General features: G+C 38.6%; 1 protein-coding gene across 7 annotated transcripts in view; it reads left to right on the forward strand.

The window, feature by feature from the left end:
* The window catches only part of TMEM117 (transmembrane protein 117), a 432,215-nt gene that overhangs the window by 230,300 nt on the left and 175,927 nt on the right, over positions 1–25,988 (forward strand). For 6 of the 7 annotated variants that reach the window (XM_036252707.1, XM_036252712.1, XM_036252708.1 and 3 more), the window contains one exon: positions 3,369–3,468. The exons of the other annotated variant lie outside the window; for it this stretch is intronic. In XM_036252707.1, coding sequence (XP_036108600.1) covers positions 3,369–3,468 — 100 coding nt within the window. The remainder of the gene's footprint in view (positions 1–3,368; positions 3,469–25,988) is intronic. 7 annotated transcript variants of the gene reach the window in all.

A 25,988-nucleotide genomic window follows, 5' to 3' on the forward strand; every position in this document is an offset into this window, starting at 1 on the left:
GACAACAAAGCTGGGTATGGGGTGGGGGGAATGGGGAGGAGGGTGTCAATGGGGGAAAAAAGGAGAAACATCTGTAACAAAAATAAATTAATAAAAAAAATTTAAAAGAAAAAAAAAAACAGTAAAGAAAACAAAAGAATAGCCAAAATAACTTCCTGTTCTCCTGGAGCTTATGGTCTAGTTTTCAATATTGTGTTCACTCTTGGTTTTCAGTGGTATGGCCCTGTTACTTGACATCCCAGTAATTTTTGAATGAATGTTGGATGTTATATATCAAAATGTACAGAGGATCTAAGTGACATTTTACTCTTCCAGAAAAGGTTCACTCTTTCCTCTGTTAAGCAGAAAGAGTAGAACCTGATCACCTGGATCTAGTCACTGAATGACTGGGTAAGGACTGATTTACAGTCTCATCGAGGACCCCATCTATCTTCAGTTTTCTCCAGCCCTCCATGGCTCTGCATATTCTCTTGGGCTAGTCCATCTGGCAGGTTCTGAGCTATATTAGTCTCTTTAGCATGGAGAATTTGCCAAACCTCTGCTATGCTCTTCAGTCTCTTAGCCTACCCCCTGGACAAGTTTATAATTTAGCAAATGTCTCAAAGGGAGAACCAGGTATGTATCATGCTCTCTTCTGGGCCTCTACTTTCTCACGAGGACCTTGGCTCCTTAAGTTTCTAATGTTTCTCCAATCCACTGAGACTGCTCTCTGCCCAGGCAAATTCTGAAATCAGCAAATGGCCCCTCAGGAGATATAGCTAACCTTTTCACAATTCTTTTCAGTCTGGTATCTTGGATTTTCTAGTCCTCATTGCGTCACCAACTCTCATATGCCTTTAAGCAGATTTTGGGGGTAATTTTATTTAGATATTTTAGTTGTTCTTTTGGCTGGATCATTGACTAGTTGCAAGCTTATCCATCTCATCCCTATTTTTAGATACTGAAATAAAAGAATGATGCCTTCTGTTATATACATCTGTTCAAGCACAATGAATGTGGCTTGAAATTTTCTCCCTAGCCCAATGTATTCTAGAAGTAATTGTCAAAGTGGAAAGGTAGGGATATGGCATTGAGCACATTCTTCAGAATAGGTGTCATTGGAAGAGCTGAACAATTACCAGAGCTAATACTCTATAGTACAAGTACACTGAGCTCACTGCGTAAGAACTGTTCAGCAGTAGTGGCACTGAAGGGGGTAACATCAAGCTGTCCAAGTTAACTTTGGGGCTTTTGAGTAGAGGCTGCTTAGATTAGTAGTGGGAGTCCAAAACTTGATGGTAGCTCTGGGGAGATGCAGCTTCTGACTGCTAGTCTTGACTTTTTTTTTTTTTTTAAATATTTCTTTTTTATTCTTGATTTTAGAGAGAGAGGATGTGAGAGGAAGAGAGAGAAACATTGATGAGAGAGAACTTTGATTGGCCGCCCCCTGCATGCCCCCCACTGAGGATCAGACCCACAACCTGGGCATGTGTCCTGACCGGGAATCGAACCAGTGACCTCTTGGTGCATGGGTCGATGCTCAACTGCTGAGCCACACCAGCTGGACTTGACTTCTTATTATGAATTATCCTCAAAGGAAATAAGTCGTATCTACTAAAATACGGGCAAACAGAACACACATATATATTTATCCTCACCCAAGGACATTTTTCCATTTTTTGTTCAGATAGAGTAGGAGGGAGAGAGAGGGAGGGAGAGAGAGAAACATCAATGTGAAAGGGACACATCAAGTGGCTGCCACCCACATGAGCCACCAGGGCCAGGGACAAGTTGCAACCGAGGTACACGCCCTTAGCGGGAACCGAACCCAGGTCTTTCCAGACTGCAGGCCAACGCTCTAACTGCTGATCCAAACCAGCCAGGGCCAGAGTAGGTATATATTGTGGGGTTTTGTTTTTGTTTTTGTTTTTTATCTCTCCACTGACAATTATATAGCATAGTGGTTAATTGCCTAGATTTGGAAGTCAATACATTAGGATTCTAATCTTGTCCATTCATTGTGCTGATATGAAAGCTGATGGAAACACAGTGTTTCTGGCACACTGGAAGCATGTACTTCATGGAAGATGTACACTTTTTGCTATTGTGGAAAGTCATGGAGTTAGACACCCAGAACTTTGAGGTGAGATATTAAGAGATTTATGTAAACCCTCCAAGGTAGGTGAATGAAACATGTGGAAGGAGAGCTGTTTTTTAAAGTTTATAAGTTTGCTTTTGTCATGAAATAAAACTATTTCTCTATTTTGTGGATTACAAAACTATCTGAAATAACCCCAGAAATTAAATGACTGAACTGGAGATGGTTTACCTCTCAATGACTTAAAAAAATGTGCTTCTTCACTTTTAGTAGATAAATAACAAAAACATCATTATTTAGTATATGTTGTTTTAGAGTTAACCTAAGAAAACTCAAGTGAAGCTAGTGCTCTAAATTGTACAGGTATTATCATATAAGAAAAGGAACAAAATTTAAAGTAAAAAGTATCTGAGTGAAAAAATTTAGTTATAGAGAGAGAGAGAGAAAAAAATTTAGGTCCTAACTACCACTCATTAGTCATGTGGCATTGATTAAGCAAGTCAAGTGATTTTTCTGAGAAATTGAAAAATAGGGAAAATAATACTTAGGATTTTCTCAGCTATCAAATGAGAAGCTGGAAATGAAAATGTGAAGTGAACCATAAGCATGGTCTCATTATTATTTAACGATCAGTTGTACCTTTGAATCTCTCTTTGAGCTGTGAAGAGTATTAATTGCTGTTAGCAAGGAAACAAGAATTAGCTAAACAAAAGGAATAATGAAATTAAATCTCCTGGTTATTGTTATTTAAGTAATAATTTAAAGTAAATATATTTGAATTAAATTTTACATTGCTTCATTGTGTGGAAATTTCCCCCAAATCTTGACATTATTCTGAACCTTTTTCAGGTGTGATATTATATCTGAAGCTTTGTCCCAGCATCTTTTCAATAGTTCTGACTTGACAGACTGAAGGAAAGTGAGCTCTTCTCTTTCTTTCAAGTTATTCTAATTCAGGAGTTGTTTCTGCTCTCCTCATGCTTGAGTGAGCATGAAATGATGCCTTTGCTGAGTATTTCTGTTTGATTTTCCAAAAGCTGTTGTCAGTCTTACAGCTCAAAACGGAATGCACATGGTAATTGGTATAGTCACAGTCTTCAAGTCTAATTGGAACTGACCCAGACACCCTCAGCACTCTTCCTAGCCTTTCAGAGTTACAAGTGCATGTGGTGAGATGAAGCAAGAAAGCTTATTGAAAGGGGGAACGTCCTTTTGCCTGTTGCTGAACCAGGAAGCTTTGACTGTATGGCTCTCTGAGTCTGGACAATGTCTTGTGTGTTTGTTTCCACAGAGCATATGTCATTACAGACTATATGGGCATCCGAAATGAAAGTTTCATGAAATTAGCTGCTGTAGGGACCTGGATGGGGGACTTTGTCACAGCCTGGATGGTAAGAAATTTTAACTTCACCCATTTCAAACATCAGATAGAAGACATGTTCAAAGGTTGGGTAGACACCACTTTTGATGGCTCAGAGCAAAATAGTCATCTCTATTTTGAGTGGAACAAATTAATAAATATAGATAAATCTAGAGATTATATGCAATATCTGTATACCATAGGAAAAAATAATACAATTATAAAATTGATGGCTGTTTCCTGGGAGATCTATCTATCTGTCTATCTATCATCTATCATCTATCATCATCATCTGTATATAGATAGATAAATAGATAGATATAGATATCTATATATCTATACACATTCATGAAGTTAATAGAAAATGAAGTGCTAAATAATTTTGTAAAAATTTGTTTTTTTGACATGTGCAATTTTCAGGTAAGAAATGTCTGGCCTATCTCAAAAAAATCATATTAAATATTATATAAAGAATTTTAAAAGAGTTTTATATTAAATATTATTTAAAGAATTTTAAAAGAGTTATTCATTGAACTTAACTTAATGGTAACTAAGAGTTCTGAGAGTTGTATATTTTAATCTCTTTTGTGTGGTATTAGTCTTTTATAAGCCTGCAACAAACAAATTATATCTTATGCTGAACTCATCTGTCAACAAAGTAGTCTCTGTTTCTAACCATTGGGCTAATTAAATACATTATATAGCTAAAAGGCTCTAGGACCTATAAATTTATTAGAGAATCTAGGAGTGCAAGGAGCATAACTCAAAAAAAATGGGAAACTTTAACATTCATTGCCACCGTTTGTAAGTGCAGTTAATCCCATTGGCTTTATTCATCTATTCATTTCAAAATGAGCCCTACCAAAGGAATGATGATACCGACACCCAACCTGCACAAGATTTGGGATGGACCTGCCCCTACAAATGTGTTCCAGAGACCACAGGTAGATTGCTACAGCCTTTGCTGCCATTTCTACTGATGGCGTTGCTTCTTACCTAGAACTATTTTCAGGGCACAACAAGCAGTGATATCTTAACTGCTACTATTGTGATCATCTCGCAAGAGTATACAGTAACCATAAAAAGGTTTGTGTAGCTTGTTTTTGAGTTTCCTTCCATCTCTGTTCAATTATAGAATGTGAACAGAACAAATTACCAGATGCATCCCATTCCATTAACATTAAAATCTAAATTTGAAAAGTGATTTTTTTTATTTGCACTCACTAGAAATAGCAATTAGAATAAACCAGTCACTGAGACAGGCTGCCTCATGTCAGAAAAAAAATTCTATTTCTACTGGAAAACATTATTTAGAAGGAACTATGTAAACTTTAAACATACATTTTTTTTTTGTGGAATTTGAGGTGATGCTTTTGGAAAAATGTCTGCATTAATTGCGGTTTGTGGGTTTTGACTCCATTTTACAGTAAATCTGCTTATTAAAATGGAGAATTGGCTCGAGAGTTCAGAAATATGGATTCTCTGACCTTGCTACCAGTGTCTGACCTTCAATAAGCAAAACACAATTCTCTGAGCCTCAGTGAGCACATTTGTTAAAAGGGATTAATAGTTCCTACCTATGGAACAGGTTTTCTGTAAAGATTAAATGTGTGGCCGAAGAGGAATGCAGGCCTAGTGCTTTAGTGTTGTTATTCATGATTTGAGGCCCTCATCCCCTTGGCTGGGCCCAGTCCCTTGAAGTGATGGCAAGGGCAGGTCATTGACCCAAACCTCAGGCTGCCTAGGCTTCTGTGGAACCCCAGGCGCATGCGCATTCTGATTTATCCAAGGCCTGGGGTCCAGAGTGTCTAGAGTTTTCTTCCAATTGCCGATGCTGGAATATACCGAGACAATATGCTACATTGCTTCCTGATAAAAGTCAGGGGAGAAGCAACAGACCAGTGAGACCTAGGAGCTTGCTTTGCAATTTGCAGGCAAAAGTCAGCCATTTGACACGTAAATCATTTTCTTTCCCATGATGATATACATCCTTATTTGTTTGTGACCCTATTCCATCCAACTCCTCCCCAGACTTTCCTTCAAGATAGTGTGTCCTAGGTCATATATGACTGTGCCTCTATTTACTGGTTACAGTTTTTATTTGGATTTTTTTTTTCTTTTGAGCCATAAGGTAGGGTCCAATTTCTAGAGCAGCCTGGAGAGGCAAATGCACGGTGCAGCTTTGTCTAGAGTTCTTGGTCAGATTTCTACAATGCACTTATCTGCCTCATGCTTGTGCTTTAAGGAAATATAAATATTGTCACAGTTCACCTTGCAGTCTCTCTTTTTCTCTGACATCTGGTTCATCTTCACAGTTTCTCCAAAATTAACGACTGTAATGCCTTCTATTTCTACTAGCTAACCTGATAACTTTTTACCTCTCCTTATACCACAGATTACTACTCTGACCTGTACTCCCCATACCACAGAAGTGGGGCTGCATAAAAAGGAGAAACAAAAGTAAATTAATAAAAACAAAACAAAAAATCAGTAATGGGATCTTAAGGTTTTAACCATCTGAATCCTCTCATCTTCCCCTTTCCGCTTATGCTGTATGGAGCACGGACCTTGCCTCACGAGACAGGATAGGGATGGCCAAAGGAAAACTGCTCTTCTGGTTTGCGAGCGGTCCCTCAGGGAGGATTCCCAGAGCACATCATTCTATTCCCATTTCTGGCTAGGTGGTTCCCTGGTGAGGTCGTAAGTTTCTGAATAAATATTTATATGTCTACATGTGTGTGCATTTGATAACATTTTAAAAAATAATAGTTTCCTCATGAGAGGCGTTTAGGGTAGCTTTAACCTTCATTTGTTGAGAATTCTCGTGAAATGAATATCAATGATGAAGGCAACTGTCATGGAAAAACAAGTGAATATTTACATTTCTAACAAAAATGTGCCTTTTAATGCATTTCTGAAATAGAGGACTTTTCTTTTGTGGACATAACTCATAACTTTCCCATGGTTTTAAAAGGTACACCAGAACTATGTGATTAATCCACAGGTGGGGGATTATCAACCCATCTGACAAACACCTTCGGCCCTCACATGACTGAGCATCAGGACCTGCTAGGTTCCCTTTCCTGGGCAGTCCCGACTTTTTATGGCTCTGTGGTACACCTCATGCAGAGGACAGAGATGTGTCAGTCAAGGTTAAATTTACTAATTTTTGTCAAGTAGATTTAGAAAAAGTTAATATGAAAGAAATACATAAAGTGATAGCTGGTGTAACTCATCATTGAGCTGGTCCTTTGTGTTGATGGGGCAGAGATGAGTTGTCATGAAGACATGCATGAATCAAAAGCACTGGTGTCTCACGCGACACCACTGCCTCAGGTCCATACACTTGCCCACGCCTGTGCCTTTGCGCAAGGAGCAGAGCGCGATTGGACAGTCCCCAGAACATTGCTCCACTTTTACCACCAGGCCTTCAGAAGACAGCGGGCACAGCCTCTGCTCGGGTCTCAAGTGGCAGGAGATTCTGACGGCACTTGCTTCTGCTCCTCGTCTATTAGCACAGGGAACAATCCTTTCCGGTCTGTTAATACCTGACCATCCCTTTCCCCAACCCCTTCTTCCTCCTGTGCTGGTGGCTTCTCTCTTGCAGCTGTCAGCGGTGCCTGGCTCAGGATAGTAATAGGAACATCAGACTCCAGGTTTGAGGCTCACAGTTGGGAGAGGGGCGAGCAGGGGCAGGTCAAATAAGGTAAAGTTGGGGCATGACCTGAAGAAGTCAGTTCTCATGGTCAACACTGACATCATCACTGAGCATCTTTCATCATAAAACCACGTATGTATGAAGTCCCTTGTTTGGCCTGGACATCTTTCCCCAGGATTGTCTGTTGACGTTTGCATACATACATACATACATACATACCTACCTATATACATACGTAGGTGCCACTTCTAGCAAAGCCTCCGCCGTGAGGTGAATCTGCACACGCAAAACAAGGTAATCGTTTGCCAGCTCACTTGACCTTAATGTCATGTTTTTATAGTCACGGTTTGTTTTTAAACTATGTGTGATTTTAATACACATTGTTTATCTTCTTGAAACTCAGTTTCGTTGGAGCCAGACAGACTTAGTCAATACCTTCATGCGGAAATGCCTTTTGATGGATAAACATTGCCTTTGTAGCTGGATCATAACAAGAAATAAAACGCTTAAATTGGCTTAATTATTTTTCTCCATTGACGCTCTATCAAGAATATAATTTTAGAAACAATGTTTTAAAAAATATATTTTACCCTTCTATCCTAACTGTACCTACTTTATACATAAATATTATATTATCCCTCTCAATATTGGAATGGCAAATTTTACCTTTTTATTTTTCACGTTTTTATTTCTTCAGAGAGATGTTATAATCCATATTTATGTTGCTATTTTATTTATTTCAAATGACTGTTCATTTAAGAAGCAAAGCTGAAACTCCTTCTTACTGACTATAAACTCTTAGAGGAGAATTACAGTGTCAATTGTGTTCACAATTGTATTCATGGCACATAACACAGTGCCAGGCATACAGTACGTGCTCAAGAACTAGTTATTGAAAGAATAGGTAGATCACAGAGTACATAAGCATCAAGTTCCATTTCTTTTCCCCTTGTTCCACGTCGTGACTTAGTGTTATAAAATGAACGTTGCGCAGTGCTGAGAGGTGATGGGAGGAGAGCTGTGTTGTTCAGGACACAATAGATATAAATTCTTCCCACCCCACCTCCCAAGGCTCTGCACTTGCTTCTCCTGAGCTTGTTTCCATAACCAGGAGGACAGATGCTGTAAACACCCTTGAGTGGAGGTATTTCTCTCAGAATGGTGACTCGACCATCTGGGTTTAAAAGGCATTCTTTTGTAACACAAAGATTGGGCTTCTCAGACCCCACCAGATGGCTCCTTGAATGGTCATTGCTGCTGTCAGTGGTATAAGTTCTGCTCTGGACTTGGGGACAGAAGGACGCTAGGTGGAGGTATACCCCATTAGCCACCGCAGCAGACAGCTATTATTGTGTAAGACAGAAATTGGTTAACCTTCAGTGGAAGGAGGTAGAGAGAATTAAGAATGATATATGCTTGGGAATAATTTATACTCCTTCTGGGTTAGTGTTTATTAACAAATCTAGAACAGAATAGAGGGAGGAAATACTTCTGCAGTGTTTGAGAGTAAATTTTCCTTCTAGTTTAAATGCAGACAATATAAAACATATTTTGTAACCCTGTACATGTACTAACCTAAAACTTGGTGAGTTTTCTATTGCCATCTCATGCTTATTGCACACTTGCTAAGGAAGGGGTGTGATCATCTGTATTATTTTCATTTCACCAAATTAATAATACTTTATTTAGTTCAAATTTTTCTATTATGCACATGTCACTAGCTTGTGAACTACTCGCAAATGCTGTTTGTTGATGAACAATAACCTCGAATATAACCAACGTCACATCTAGCTTGTTTTTTTCTCTAGAATTGAGCTTGACAATTTGTATTATGATCATTGCCAGCTTTCTAATTATTTCTCTTCCACTGATATTTTAAAATGACAGAATAAAAAGCATAATTGAATTGATTTAATATCTAAAATAAAGTAGCAATAATAGCTTTACTGGGCTTCATAATAGAAAGGAATTTAAACTGTGAAGCATGGAATGAAGGATCAGAGTTAGCAAACTTGTTGAGCAAGGGTATGTGATGAATGGAAGGACATACAGCAGATATGGAACCCCTGGCTCTGGACCCAAGAGCCCAGCATTACTCCAAGTGCATTACTCCAAGTTTTTCTCTCTTGTTCTCATTCTCAGCCTGTTTGATGGAGCTAGTTCATGGCTTCAGTCTACTACTTGATTAGTTAATTTCGTGTTTGGTAAATTTGCATTTCATCGTTTTATATAGTGAAAATGAAACTGGATCGAGGATTTAATTAGGTAATAGACTATAAAGATTTTACGTTAAGTGAGTTTCCCTAGAAAAAGAGTATCAGGGGCTTGGGGACACATGATTTATTGAGGAAATGCTCTCCAAGAAAACCTGTGAAGACATGAGGGAAGCAGGAGAGAAGAGGGGAAGGAGGCAAGCAAAGACCTGGTTGAATGGCTTCAGGTCAGTTCTGCCCTTGGCCTGGTCCACTGGCCTAGTGTTACGTTCTTGGGGAATGGAGAGAGCCAGTGGGTGAAGAGGATCTGGGTGGGGCACCAACACTGACTATCACACAGACAAACCCCAAGACAGTAGATTTAATGGCGCCCATAATTGCCGAAAATCATTGCCAGTTCATCTGGTCATTTGATTGAATCAAAGAACTTCATGGAGGAATTATTTTTTATATTACCTTTTTATTCATTAGAGAATTTAGAGCCAAATATAGCCATTTTTTTCACATGTGCAAATATTTTAATATTTCTATAAATATTTTATCATTGTGTTTCATGTTCCTTCAAAATAATAAGTTTTCACTAAAAAATTAATAAGAGAGTCCAACCTCCTGTTTTCAGTTAACATCACAAATAGTGATCAAAAGTCTTTTAATTTTTAGGACCCTTGGATTTTTAAAATAGTAAAAGAATTTGATATGAAATTTAAAAAAAAAAGATTTCTGAGTAAAATAGATTTTAGTATAGCAGATAGATATTTAATAATAGAATCACAAATTCTGGCTCTGCTTATAACTCCCCTGAATTCAGTGTCTATCAGAAATTCTATAATATGTTACAGGTATACTGTACTTAATTTGTATTCATTTATTAAACATTTATGGAATGTGCTATTTTAAGAATATGAAAGGCATCTGGGAAAATGGATTGACTTGAACCACACTGAGATGTGGGAGACAATAAGAACATCTCATCGAAAGACATGCTCCTCAGGGGCAGGAGATGCTCACTTTTCATCTTTTCCAGTCCCAACTCAGTTTTAGTTTTTTAAATTTTATTTTACATTATTTCTATTACTTGGTTTATAATTCCTCAAGGAAGGTGTCCTTTTTGTCCACCCATTCTTGATAATTTTTCAAATAATGTTCCACACATTTTAAAGTACCATTTATCAATTATTTGCCTGAAGTAGTTTGAATAAAAGCTGTTTTTCCTCTGAAAATCAATAATATAATGAAATGTGTGCTGATCGTTAATATTACCTTAGGTTAGAACCTCAAGAAAGAAGTTATATACTTTTTTAACAGTAATTTTACAAGTAGTTGTATTATTATTCTTAAACATTTTTTAAAATGTTTTCATTCTTGTTTTTTTTAGAGAGAGGAAGGAAAGAAGGAGGGAGAGAGAGATAGAAACATCGATGAGAGAGAGAAACATCAATATCGATTGGCTGCCTACTGCACAGCCCCTACTGGGGATCGAGCCCACAACCTGGGCTCTGACTGGGAATCAACCCAGCAACCTCTTGGTGCATGGGTCGACGCTCAACTACTGAGCCACACCACCTCGGCTTCTTAAAAAAATTTTAAATGTTTATTTAAAACATTTCTTTCTGTGGGCCAAACATTAGGGTGTGTGTGTGTGTGGTGTGTGTGTGTGTGTGTGTGTGTGTAAGTTTTCAAGTAGTTTCCAAAGTTTTCAATGCTTTCAACTACTATACTATTCATCCAAGCTAAATAATTTTCTTGGGAGTGTTAAGTCATGGATTTTAAAAAGACATGGGATATAGACACAGAAAGTGGCTTGACACTTTTTTTCATGCCATTGTGTCAATAATGTTTGTTGAATTTGTCAGTAGTTGGGAGGAGGGGAGTGCATTTCTTTTCAGGTACTAAGAGATAGTCCATCACATCGCAACCAAAGGATTACATTTAAACATAAGAAATCTCAGCTATTTATTTCTATTCCCTGTTGACAAATATAGGTGGTTGAACGCACCTTATATCTAGGACTGAAAAAAGGGGGAAAGGATACCTCTCTATTATACTATAATTAAGCTAGATACTGCAATTCCGGTTATTAAGCTCTGCTTTGTTTATATGAATTGCTATTCTTAAGCAGTTGTTTGCCCCAAGGATTTTTAGAGCTAAAGAATTTTATATTCACAGTGTATGTTGCATTTGTAGTTGAATGTTCTATAAACACCAAGAACAAACTTATAGCAATGAAGTGCCCAGTACTTAGGTTTTTTGTTGCTGTTGCTTACTAAAAGCTCCTATACCACATTTCAAGAGACAAGTATTTGAGTGAACAGGGAGGATTTTCATGCTGAATGGTTAAGTACAGGCATGTTTCTCATTTGTTCCTCTCTGTTCACGTGTATCTGAATGCCGACAGGGAAATAAAGAACCTGCTTTTGCCCTCACAAACGAATACGTACGGTTTTTTCCAGACCAGGGCCTGCCTCCAGGACACTTCACTAGGATACCCCGGCGCTCAGTGAAACATCCTAAGTAACTTTGTGAACATAATATTGAGAGGAGTCAGTTAAGCCTATGGTAATAATGAAATGTACTAGTTAAGGATAGTATCAAGTTGATACTTTTGACATTTGCAAAGGTGTCAAACACATCAGAAGATTGGGTCCACATCAGTAGTTTCTTTAATGCTACAGAACAGAGTTCAGAGCAAGTTAGGACACCACATGGGCAAACTTAAAAATTTGAAGTTCTTCGTGACTGCTAAGCAGAGGCTATGCCACAAGTAATGCTGAAATGAGTCAAGTGTTGGGGATGGAACAGGAAACCTGAGGAGGAGCCATTTATTTTCACTGAAAAGAACAGCATCTCTCGGAAAGGTTTTAAAATACATCATAAAAGATACCGTGAGCCTGTAGCTAGCTACTGGAGAAAAATGAAAACGAATAATTTTCAAGATCTGAATACTATTTTTCCTTGACTTGAGCTATAATTATCCCAATTTCTATTTGGCATTTTTAATTTCAACTAGAGGAGACAGAATCAATAGAAGATTTTCAACAAATCTAAGTGCAGGTTTTTTAAATGCATTTTATTTTGCCTCAATAAAAAATTAGCAACAGGAGCCCTGGCCGGTTTGGCTCAGCGGTTAGAGTGTCGGCCTGCGGTCCGGAGAGACCCGGGTTCGGTTCCCGCTAAGGGCGCGTACTTCGGTTGCAGTTTGTCCCCGGCCCTGGTTGGTCGTGCGGGTGGCAGCCACTCGATGTGTCCCTTCACGTCGATGTTTCTCTCTCTCTCTCCTTCCTCTCTCTCCCTCCCACTCTATCTGTACAAAAAATGGAAAATATCCTCAGGTGAGGATAAAAAAAAAAAAAAAAAAAATTAGCAACAGGAACCAATTTCCTGCTTAACCAAATGCTCAAAATCTAAGCTCATTTCTTCACGGAATGAATATTTATTTATATGATGACCTTATAGTTTATTATACAAGCTCATTATATGGTTCTTTTGACTATTAACAGGGAACTAAGTGTAATATATATTATATAATTGTTGGAAAACATTATTTTGACTAGCATATTGGTTCTTACTATATTGGTAGAGATATAAAATGACTTTTCAAAGACTGTTTAAAAATTCATATTTTTTTGCCCTGGCCAGTTTGGCTCAGCAGTTAGAGCGTCAGCCCTTGGACTGGAGAGTCCTGGGTTCGGTTCCCGCTAAGGGCAAGTACCTTGGTTGCAGTTTGTCCCCGGCCCTGGTTGAGGTCGTGTGGGTGGCAACCACTCGATGTGTCTCTCTCACATCAATGTCTTTCTCTGTCTTCCTCCCTCTCTCCGTCCCGCTCTATCTGAAGATAAATGCAAAAAAACAAACAAAAAAAACAATCATTTTTTCCCTAAAATATGAAAATAAAATATGTGTATTAAATAAAATATTTTTTTTACATATCTTTTATTTTGATTATATGTACACTTAGAAAAACAAGCAGAAAATTATTCTTGATACCTATTCACACACTTGCCTTTCTTAACCCTACAGGTCTTTAAGGTAGGGCCATTGATGTCTTTCTGAAATTGCTGACAGCTCCAAATGACTATGTTTATAGACCATAACATTTTTGAGAAAATAAGTTCTTAGTTTCAAAGGGCCTGTTAAACTCAGAGTGCATTCTATTGTACAAATTTATTTTTAGTACTATTTTAGCCCAAATATTTTCTCAGCTATCTTTTGTCTTCATTTGAACTACTTTTATATCCACAAATAGTTGTTTTTTAAATGTTTTTATTGATGTTAGAGAGGAAGGGAGAGGGAAAGAGAAACACCCATCAGCTGCCTCCTGCATGCCCCCTACGGGGATCAAGCCTGCAATGCGGGCATGTGCCCTGACCAGGAATCGAACCAGTGAACTCTTGGTACATGGGACAATGCTCAACCAACTGAGCCATACTGGCTAGGGCATAGTTTTATGTGACAAAATTCATTAAGTAAGCTGTTTCTATGCATCATTTTTTAATATTTTACCAAATTTTGACACTGCAAAGTTACAGACCTTTCATGGTCTTAGACCTCTCTGAGGGTCTCCCTCACTTATTCATTAAATTAATAAATAATTCACTTAATAAATATATACCAAGCACGTATAGAATAATAACAACTATGTGAGGTAGTAAACATTAGAATATATTATAGATGGTAAAAATTGAATTACAATATCATTGCATTTAAAATTAACTTTTTCTTATTAAATGAATCTCCTTAAGGGCCTTGCCCCAGCTAGATCTTTGTTGTCCTACAACAATTTTTGGGCTGTTTATATCTTCCCAGCCTTCTTTCAGTATCCGCAGTCATTAATTTGTGGTGAGGTTTTAATGAGTGACAGTGGCCTTTTGTGTTAAACTTGCATAAATAATAAATACTGGAGTTGCAAATTCAAATGCCCTGAGGGCCAGAGCAATCCAGTGAAAGTGTGAAACATCTGGTCTGAGATAAAAGGGTGTGAATGGGGGGAGGAGGGAGTGTGTTGAAACAGAGAAAGTATTCCCCACAAAGAGGCATCAAAATTCAGTTTAGTACAAAAATACCAGGAATGTAAAGTAGGCTATAATTTCAGCACAAATTGCCCACTGGTCATCTGCTTTGTGCTTTGTAAACAGGAGAATTAAGCTGGAAAATGACATGACACAAATGTTGACAGATCAGTGTGAGGAGTGAATTTGGGGCAAGAGTCATTCTGGACTATCTCTATCACACCTCTTAAACTTGTGTCCCTCTAAAGGGTTGCTTCTCCCTGTTTTGTTATGAACACTCAAATGCAGGGGAGATAACAACTCCCTGCACTCTAATCACAGCTGATAAAAACAACCAAAGTTCGTGTACCACTCAGCACTCATTCCACCCAAACATTTAAGGCTCAAGTGGCAAACAAACAAACAAACAAAAAAACCCACAAAACATTTTCATAATAATGTTTTCTGAAGTGCTAATGAAATGCTTGTTATTATGGTCAGGTTAGCCATTGCCAGCATGGGTGCAGAGAGACCTAAGCCTCATGCTGTATTTGTTGACTTACTGACTAGCTTTGGTTTATCAAAGGAAGTGGTGATCAGATGGATACTTAATGAATATTCACTGTGGAAATCTTCAGTGAATACAAACATCATTAAGATGTCAGAATTCATAAAGCTTTTAGGCAGTTTCTGTATAGATACGATGAACCAAGTTTATTGTTTAGTTGGTTGCCCCAATCAATTTTTTATCCGGATTCCATAGTAGGGGTGGTTCCCAAATGTGTCTTTACACTGGAATGCACGGGAAGATTCAAAGACAATGGATACCTCTGCCCCACTCCAGAGACAGTGATTTAATTAGTCTGGACTGTAGCCTGGGTATTAGAATTTCTAAAAGGTTCCCAGAGATTCTAATATGAAGACATGTTTGGGCTCATTCCTCTAAGGGATTCCAGGAAGTTTGACTTGGGAATATTTTGACATATGCTATGGGGTCAAAACCATCCGATATTAAGCTGAAGGGAAACCAAGGGAGGGCTGTTTTGGTGCCGAGAGACTACAACAGGGAAGCAGGCATGAAGCAGAAATGGATGAGAGGGGGGCTGTGTCCTCACTGAGGTGCAGCACCCAAGGGTTACACATTGCTGTAGGACAGTGAGAGCAAGCGCTCAATAAATCGACCTAACTTCCACCTCTAGGTCTAGACCTTGATTTCGGCTCTTGCAGAGCAACTCGGTGACCTCCTTCTGAAACACTCAACAGACGCCCCTAAAAATAGACCAGCTTTGCTGATGAGCTGACCAATATCACTATGCCTAGGATTTGGCTCAAACTATTCAAGAAGTTTGCCTCTGTAGATACCAGGGCGGGCACCCCTCCCCCCACCTTTTTCAAGCTCATAATATGGATAACCAATCATGTCATCATTTTGCTTATTCTAATACAGTGTCAGTTACATAAAGTTCCTTCCAATTCACCCTCCCACCAGCAAATGACCTGCTCCCCCAGTTCTCCATGTGCTTTAATTCGATTCTTTACTTCTCATTAAATGTTCGTAAGTATTGTTGCCATTCACCCAGAGGGTGGCTTGCTTTTAGTAATTATCACTTAGAAAATATGGGCTGTGGACTGCTGTGAGGTAAAAGATAAAGCATGTGGAATCATGACTGTTAATAGTGTTGCTTAATTTAAAAAATATAGTGTTTCACAAATGAGAACATTTTAAAATATAGTTCACAGTTTGCATTTTCTGAATGAAGTATTTTTACTAATGTTTACATCTTTTTATTTTCTCTGTACTGACGTTCCCACAGCTCATCAAAACATGAACTAATAGCAAGATTGTATATTCACTATCTTTTATCATGAACTATTTAAGTAAGGGCTTTTTAAAAAATGAGGTCAGCTTTAAGTAGGTCACCCAAAGTATAAATATACCTGATGTTAATGTTCTTTCATTTGCCAAAATTTTCACTGCTTAAAGGAAGTAAGATCTGAATTATATGAATTATGTTTAGTGATGAAAATTCACAATGAAAAGTGTATATTCTTTAAGGAATACATGTATCTCGTGTATGCCTCCAGAAGATGACAAGACTATCCTGAGTGGATAAATCTGGTTCCTATTTACCAAAATAACTGACTAAAAAGTAGTGTTAAAAAATGCTGAATTTTAAAATGTTTTCTAGACACAAAATAGGGAATTTGAACTTTTAACCACCATAACACTTTGTGTCATAGATTTCCCTCCTGATGGGTCCTGAGTTCCAAACAATAGTAGAGACAAAAATAAGGCACTCACTTTTTCTTGTCATACGCTTTCAGTCCTACCTACTTCAGTAGAGTTTAAGTTGCAGGTCTTGTTAAAATACTTATTTTCTATGTTCTAAAATGGATTATATGCAGAAAAACATGAAGGCGAGGGTATTTGGGCCAAACATGCCATTCAAGAACAAACTTGGAAGCAGGTGAGTAAAGGTGACATCTTCCTAGTCAGTGACAGTGACAGCACCACTCCTCGGTTTTCCTGCTGCCTCATGATTCCACAAGAGTTCATTGACTCTATCAAAGTAAAGCGTGGAGTCCCTTTAGGTGAGATGACCAAGGGCTTCAGGAGCAAACCCAGGGGAATCAGAGGTGAGGTAAGTGTCGATTTTAATTCAGAAGTTTTGAGGAAACAGCTGCCCAAGAACAACAACTTTTGATGGGAAGTGGATCTTGACAGCATCTCAGATCCCTGATATTTCAGTCCTGTTCATTTGTCAACAGGAAGGCGCGAGAGAGTCTTACGAGATTAAGCAAATTCCATGGCTAAAAATGTAGTCTGACATTTCTTTAATGCACTTGACAAGACTCCACATAAAATTATATTGGAAATCTTTCCAGCTAAGACAATATTTTTAAGGGACGTTGAGTTCTTTTATTCAAATTCAAATATAACCTTTGGTTGCCACTGCATCTTAAAAATACTAATCATATATGGTTGAGTTTAAATGTTGGGTATAAGGTGTTTTAGTATGGATATGAAATAGTAAACTTTAGAAATGTTATTGTAAAAATTAAAATGCATTTGGGACCTTAAAAAAAAAAACTAGCAAGGCCTGATGAAGTCAATGGACAGAGACGCTGCACAATAGGAAAGTGACTACTGGCCATGCTGTCAGTAGCGGTCAGTGTCCGCCCTGCTCTTTGGCTTAGTGCTGTGGTGCAGCTGGCTGACAGATTGGAGCTAATGTGCACATGGAGAGGAAAGGTGGGCAGGGGAGCAAGGGTTGCATCATACAAGATGCCAACAGCCTGAGTGCCTGGGGTGATGTGTGTGTGCTGGCACGGGGGGAGGAGGGAACAGCAGGGAAGTTCTGTGATAATTGGGATGTTTAGGAATAAGAGGGAAGTAAATAGAAAATAATAACGGAGAGAGAATTGGAGGAACTGTATAGGTCCTGGAGTAACCGATCAGCAGTGGGGGCAGTGAGTGGCCATCATTGTTAAACGCCAAATATTGTAGCCATATTTTGTGGAAGGCTCGCACCTGTGTCGAGCTTCAAAATGTTAATTGCTTTTCTTCAGATGCAGTATCTGTTACTGCTTTAAAGCCCCGGCCTTCTTCCCTTTTCCTTCCTTTTGAGAAACGTCATTTGCCAGCTTGTTGGACTCTACTCTTGTTCACTTTACCTTCAGCGACAACAGCCAGCAATGTTCAATCACATTGGTTACTCTTTAAAACCCTTTAAAAAACACAAAAAACAAAAACTGCAGATGGTTTAATTCTCTAACACAAATGCAAAGGTGTGAATGGGTAATGGAGCCGAAACAACTGCAGAGTCTGCTTTGGAAAGCTTACCAAATGCCAGCCTCGCCTTTGATGTTAGCATTTTTCCTCCTGAACTGCAGGTCCATAATTTTTAATGAAAGCTTTGCCCATTCGTGCTTGAAATGCATGAGTATCATGTGCAGTCAGATAATCACAAGATGTGGTGTCACACTGCGAGGCATATAATTTCTGCTTGCCTATGGATTAGGACTTGATACCCTAAAATATAAGGCTATTTCCTGTTCTCCTGAAACATACCATTAAATGTAAAAATGCTGACAAAATTCTTATTAATTACTTACTTTGTAACTTTGCTGCAATCAACAGAATTAGGTTCATCGAGACGGTTCATGAGGTACTAAAAGTAGGTTAATAAAAGAACCCGAGCTACCAAATGCCTGGTAAGAAGACAAGTGCCAATGTGGAAATGACAGAAGGCGCAGAAACAAATGTAGGCAATTTAGGGCAATGCTCATCCCCACACAGGGTCCGAGTTTCCAATCAGAGCGCGAATAAGAGCACAAAGACCCTGGACAAAGGAAGACAGAGGGAAGTGGCAGATTGAAAATTAGCAGGACCCTGCCACTAACCTGAAAATAACATGGCATTTCCTGAAGGTGTTCCAAGGATAAAAATAAATACTGAGAATGTGTAGATGTCCAAGCCACTCCCTGGAGTACGACTCATGCCCTTGTCAGTAGTCTTAACACTTTTCAGTTGCCAAATCAATGGTATCATTTACTGGGCATTTAAATTACTTTGCTCGTGTATTAAGTAAATTTTTTTACATACATACATACATAAGTATATACATATTTATATAATTTACATACAGAAAAGTTAATATAAAAATCCAGGTATATATATATATATATATATACACACACACACACACACAGTTATATATATTTTTTAATATATAAAAATCCACTTTTTTCTTACCTATATATATAGGTATGTGTATATATATACACATACATTTATATATTAATGTATAAAAATCCACCTTTTTCTTACCTTTTAAACATTTTATTTTAAATAATAAATGGTAAAAGAAAATGGTTGGTTACAGTGCAAAATAATCCATCAGTGAAATTTGTTTTAAGAAAGAATTCTATTTATTTTATTAAAAATTTGAATTGTCCATAATTTTTCAAGAATACAAGTATTGAATAAAGTTGGATTTTATTACATTGTTGAAGAAATTACTCTGTCAGTGCCCTGATTTATACTGGTGATTTGAAAGGAATTGTTGTAGCTGCGATAGTAATGACAAAATATAAAATTTATTGAGCCCAAGTGCCACAGCCTCTTGTAAAAATTTTAAATCTATTGACTTATTTAGATCAAATGCTATTAGGTATGTTTATTACTATTACCATTTTACAGTTGAAGAGACAGAGTCAGTGTGAGCCAAAGATCACAGTTATTAAGTGGTTATAATCACGAGGTTTTATGAGCATTGAGCAATGGGATTATTAAAGGTAATGAATAACACCTCATTTATTTGACACCAAAAATACCCCCCCCCGCCATTAATATTTAACATAAATGCAACTTAATCACTGCAAGTTTGTGGCTGTAATTACATTTTGATGAAAATGTATCTGAAATTTGCACACGTCTCTATCTTAAACAAAAAAATGATTACAAATAAGTTAACCTTTTTTTATTTACAGTGGAAAGAACGTTGACTTTGCGTAGAGCTGGGTTCAAATCTCAGTCCTGTTACTTAGTAATTATACGGCTTAGGCCTTACTTCCTATATTAGTAAAGCGAGCTGGCATCAGTTCTACATCTTTTAAAAACTTAGCATGGCCCTGGCCAGTTTGGCTCAGCGATTAGAACGTCAGCCCACAGACCAGAGTTGCGGGTTTGATTCCTAGATTGTGGTTCATCCCAGGTCCTAGTTGGGGTTGTGTGGGAGGCAGCTGATTAATGTCTCTCTCTCTCTCTCTCTCTCTCTCTCTCTCTCTCTCTCTCGTGTGCTCTCTCTCTCTCTTTCTCTCTCCTCCTCCCTCCCACTCTATCAGAAGCTAAATGAAAAAATATCCTTGGGTGAGGATTTTTAAAAAAACACCTTAGCATGGAACTTGGGGTTGTGGTAGGCTATTATAAATGCTAGCTGTTGTTATTAATTGTATTGCTTCCATATCCTTAGAAAGAAAGTGAGAGTAAGTCCACTTTATAAGGGTTTGTGAATTAAATCAATAGAATTGTATGTTTCTTAGTGCATATGTGTGTGACACACACCTTAACAAGTGCTTAGTAATTAATATTCAATAAGGCTGCAGATTATATGCGTTAATGCAGGGAGAGCACTTAGAAAAATGCTTGGCACAGAGGAAGCAATTACTACGTTAGCTATTGGTATAGTGTCATTTAGTTTCCATCCTTCAGTTTGTTGTTCTGTTCTATTTACTCCCTATTCCCGTTGATTTATGGTTATGGTTGATTAGTGCATTTATTAATTTTTATTGAATGCCTAGTTATCCCAGATGATGTGTTGGATCCTAACCACCAAGACACATCATTCTGGAAGCTGAGAAATATGTGGTGAGGGTGGTGGTAAGATCAGCTCGGGGGACAGTTTGAGGCCGTCCTGTTTCTGTGGAAGATCAGGGCAGGGAGTCCAGGCAACAATTGTATCAAGAAATGCAGTTGGGTTCTATACAGGCATTTGGGAATCATCAGAATTTGTTTATTATTTGAACCCACTGGAGTGAGCTTAAAGACAGAAGAGGAATATGCTGTATTGGAGCCCCAGAGAAAGTGGATGCTCTAGAGAACTATGTCTAAGAATATCTAAAAATAAAACGGAGAATGACTAGTCAGAGACATAAGGAGAGAACCACCGCAGCTTCGACTATTGCATGTGGACAGAGCATCTGTGGTCCACCCTGGCCTTCAAATACCCATTCACGCCCTGGCCGGTTTGGCTCAGCGGTTAGAGCGTCGGTCTGCAGTCCAGAGAGACCCGGGTTCGGTTCCCGCTAAGGGTGCGCGCCTCGGTTGCGGTTTGTCCCCGGCCCTGGTTGGTCGTGTGGGTGGCAGCCACTCGATGTGTTCCTTTCACATTGATGTTTCTCTCTCTCTTCCTCTCTCTCCCTCCCACTCTGTCTGAACAAAAAATGGAAAAATGTCCTTGGGTGCGGATAAAACAACAACAACAACAAAACAAATACCCATTCACTTCTACAGCAGTTGTTGTAAGACCCTCTTTAGGCCTTCATACAAACTTTGGGGTGGGTGCTACTTCTTGCTCCCACTCTCCCTGCTTTCTCAAGATACCTCTGCATGAAGCAACCTGAATTCTCTCCAGGAGTGGTAATTGGCACCCTTCCCGTGGTAATTGGCACCCTTCCCCAGGGTACATTTTTTTTCTCCTTCCCCAGCACTGAGTAGTGTTGGACAAAACAACTCCTCTCTGATCGTTTCTGATAGAACCTATCCTCTACTTGTCACCAACAGGTCTCTCAGCTCCTCATGATCTGACCGAATGCATATTTGTTAACTGGCTGCCTGGCTGCCTTGGTCCAGAAGCTCCTGTTGTTAAACCTTACTGCTTTCGCACGTTGCTGTTTTATCCTCTCCTTTTTTGCTGTCTTCCTGCTGGATGTCTCTGTTTACTGTTACACAGAAATCGAATGGATAAATGCGTGAATGAGGTTATGTAGATCTCAGTTTACATGAATACTGACCATGCAGGGCCCTTGCACTTACTCCACTGAAAATGTCCTTGGCTGCTGTTCCATAGAAGTGCACTAATGTGCATGTAGTCGTGTGACCTTCTGCATGGGTAGTACATCCTTACCTTCCTCAAAATCAATTATTTTTGCTGAATATCAATAATAATTAAGAAAATGAAATCAAAACTGTAATGAGCTATCACCTTAAACCTGTTAGAATGGCTGTAACACACAAGATGGGAAATAAGTGTTGGCGAGGATGTGGAGAAACCCTCATGCACTGCTGGTGGGGTGAAAATGGGTGCAGCCACTATGGAAATCCATATGGAGTTTCCTCAAAACATAAAACGAGAACTACCTTAAGCTCTAGCAAGTTCACTTCTGGGTATTTATTAAAAGAAAATGCAAAAAACTATATTAAGTTCTTAATTTTGTCAGTAAATTCTTCGAAGTTGTGATGTACAAATAGAACCTCGGCTCTCGAACTTAATTCATTTCAGAAGGCTGTTCGAGAAGCAATTAGTTAGAAAACTGAATCAGCAGCAACACAAGCACACACACACGCACACACGCACGCACGCACGCGTGTGCACACACAGAACCAGGAAAATATTCACAGCACAGTTTCCTGAGATGTTAACAAGGTTTAGCAGTAAACTGTCTCAGCCTCGCACATTCCCTCCTTTGTTTGTCACTGAGAAACTTGTCACTGATCATATAGGTATCAGCATGAAAGGGTTGTCGGATAGAGGACTCAAGTTTGTCTGCCAACAAACTTTTTCTGTGAAAAACTTGGTCAAGAACTGAATTGTTTGAGATGGGAGACATTCGAGAACTGTGGTTGGAGTATTGCAAAACCAATTTTACTACAGGCTATTTGATATATAAAAGAGCTAAGCTCCTATGGCATATTTCTAGTCACAGAAACATCCCCAAACTTCCAAATAAAGATCCCAAACACTTCTTACATTCCACATTGAAATAAATGTGAGCTTTTATTTTTTATTTAAGAAAGAATAATAAGTAAGAATACTTTTCTAACATGCTTATTCCAGCTCCTAGTTGAGGGTGGCTGGAAAATGAACCTGGCATCTCAGGGTGCAAGGCAAGAACCCACCCTGGACAGGACACCCTTCTATTGCAGGGTGTACCCACACCCACACCCACACCCCCACCCAGACTGGGACAGTTTGGACACACCAGTTCACCTCACGTGCACATATTTGGGATAAGGGAGGGAACCAGATCAGCGGGAGAAAACCCACACAGACATGGAGAGAACGGGCAAACTCCACACTGACAGTGGCCCCAGTCAGGAATCAGTTCCCTTTTTCTCATTAACATTATAATAAAATAACACTGAATGAAACAATGCTATCTGAGGACCTGCTGTTAACTCAAAAAAGATATACGCAGCCTCCTGTTTATCCCAGCATTATTTATAATAGTCAAGATATGTCTATCAATGGGTGAGTGGATAAAGAAATTGTGGTATATAGTTATACAGTGGAATATTATTCAGCCATAAAAAATAATAAAATTTTGCTGTTTGTGACAGACAACATGGACAGACCCCAAGGGCTAAGTGAAATAAACCAGGAAGAAAAGACAAATACCATATGATCTCTCTTACATGAAGAGTTAAAAAAAGCCAAGCTCATCGAGAACCCCCAGGAGTAGGAGGGTAAAAGAAATGGGTAAATTCATTTTTTGTCGGGAGGAGGGTTTTATTTTATTTTTTGTTTTGGTTTAAATAAATTGAATACAAAAATTTAAAAAATAGTTATTAAACCAAATATGAAAAAAAACAGGATCTTCCAAGTGATTTTTTGTACCCCCAAAAATCTTCGCTGATGCTGTTATTTTGATTGATCAGCAGCATCGAATAAGTGTATAGGCGACCCTGGCTGGTTTGACTTATTAGAGCATCAACCTGCAGACCAAAGGGTCTTGGATTTAATTCCAGGTCAAGGGCATGTAACTGGGTTGCAGGTTCGATCCCCAGTCCCAGTTGGGATCGTGCTGGAGGTAACCAATCAATGTCTCTCTTTCTCTCTCTACCTCCCTCCCTTCCACTTTATTTAAAAATAAGTGGAAAAATATTTTTGGATGAGGATTAACAACAACAACAAAATGTATATGGGCACTCCCTGCTACACTAGCTCATGGACAAGAGATACCTGCTGGCCAGATTCAGCCCTGTCTTCTGGCTCACTCACCTATCTGCTGCAGTTTAAAGAAGGAGTTGCCATTTGAAAAAATCAGCTGGAAATCTTTAGAGATGCCTTGATATGAAGCTTACATATTCTTCTTTGGAAGAAAGTGAACAATTTAGCAAATCCATAATATTTGCATTTTAACAGAAGTCTAGACCAACCACGTTTAAGAAATAAGAAAGGTTCTTTAGCAGTGATTATGTCATTTTTAAATTTCTCACCAAGGCTTTTTATACATTCTCAATGTCTTCTGTCCTAAAGATGATTCTATGACATACATTTAAGGACATGGTGAGCGTAACATGCTCTAAAATCATTTTTTTTCCCATGATGAGCGCTACATTTCTCAATCTACACTTCTATCATTAGTGATTTCTGAAGTGATCTTTCTCTGAAGGTACAAAAATATAATAGAATCAGTCAGTAAATAAATTATCTTTGCATGTTTTGCCTAGAAGCAATAATACGTAAATTTGTGATACCGTTGAAAGCACTATGGTAATAATTTTGGATAGTCACCAGTTTTATTTGTGAGAATGTGTAGAATTAGAACATGAAAACAGAAAAGCTGGTCTTATTTTACTTAAGCCAGAAAGATTGAATAAACAATTTCACTGACCCCTCCCAGATGAAATGATGAGCATCATCAAAAGGCACTAATTTCGCCCTGGCCAGTTTGGCTTAGGGGTTGAATGTTGGCCTGCGGACCAGAGAGTCCCAGGTTTGGTTCCCACTAGGGGCACATCCTACCAAAAAAAAAAAAGGCACTAATTTCAGTAGATTTATTGGATTGCCATTGGCTAGGCAGTGTTCAGAAATGGAAACTCAAAACTGTAACATCAGTGTAGCATCCTAATTGCTTTTTATGTTTTAAGATAAACATACCTAGTCTTGTAATAGCATTTAGAATTATTAAAGCCACTCATCTTAATATGCCAAGTCAACTGAATTTTTTCTCAAGTATATTTTTGTTTTCATTTGGCATTGAGCCCTATATTGGAAAAACCTTTTGTTTTCTCCTTTTCCAGATGAGAGGGGTCTCAAGTTAACGGAAATGACTCCCAGTGACCCTGGGGGCATGGGGAAGGAGCTAGGGTGGGATTGGGCAAAATGCCTCCTCCATCTACAGTGACCCTGGAATGACAGGGATGTACAGTGGATTGAGAGACCTCAGAGACAGCACTAAGGGGTTGGAACATCAACCTGAGCCACAGAACGGTGCCACCCTGAGGGCCTGGATGTAAACCCTGGGCAAAGACAGCAAGATGGACATGTGGGACAAGAGTTTTGAAAAGGATGGAACAAATCAGGAATATTCCTTAAGCTCTGGAGCATAATAAGAGGATTTCTGAATTAGGAGGCTAGCAATCTTGGCCTTGGTAGAGCGGACAGTTGAAGCAGACGCAGTGATCCTAGTAATTCTCAAATACTCTGAGAATTGCTTAACCATACTCTGGAGGGTATGTGGTTATAACACATTCAATTAAGTAACACACACACACACACACACACACACACACACACACACCAGTAAATCTACAGAAATGAACATTTCTGGGGTTATTGCTAGTAATTTTAGTGGAAGGAATGTTGTGTTTGGACCCGGAATGACAGAGCCAGTTTGAATCTCCTGAATAAGAACAGTTTTGGGGGGAGAGAAAGACTAAACATTGAGAATGTTTGCAGTTCAGCAAGTTCACAGTCTTTATGGGGGTGAATTGCACAAGACAGGTCTGCTTCTGGGTGAACAAATCATATTGTCTAAAATAAACATATTTTACTACTATAGTGGTCATGCTGCTACCAGCCTTGCAGTTAAAAGAGTATATTAACCCTCTAGTCATATTTTATGTTCACAAAATTTAAGCATTCTGCAAAATCTTCTTCCTTATGGAGTGGATCAGAAAAGCAATATTAGCCCAGAATTCTCTGAGTACTCTGTCTCTGAAAGTAGCCTCTCTACCTGAATTTACAAG

This window comes from Molossus molossus, unplaced genomic scaffold (genome assembly GCF_014108415.1).
Source record: "Molossus molossus isolate mMolMol1 unplaced genomic scaffold, mMolMol1.p scaffold_m16_p_10, whole genome shotgun sequence".
NCBI lineage: Eukaryota > Metazoa > Chordata > Mammalia > Chiroptera > Molossidae > Molossus > Molossus molossus.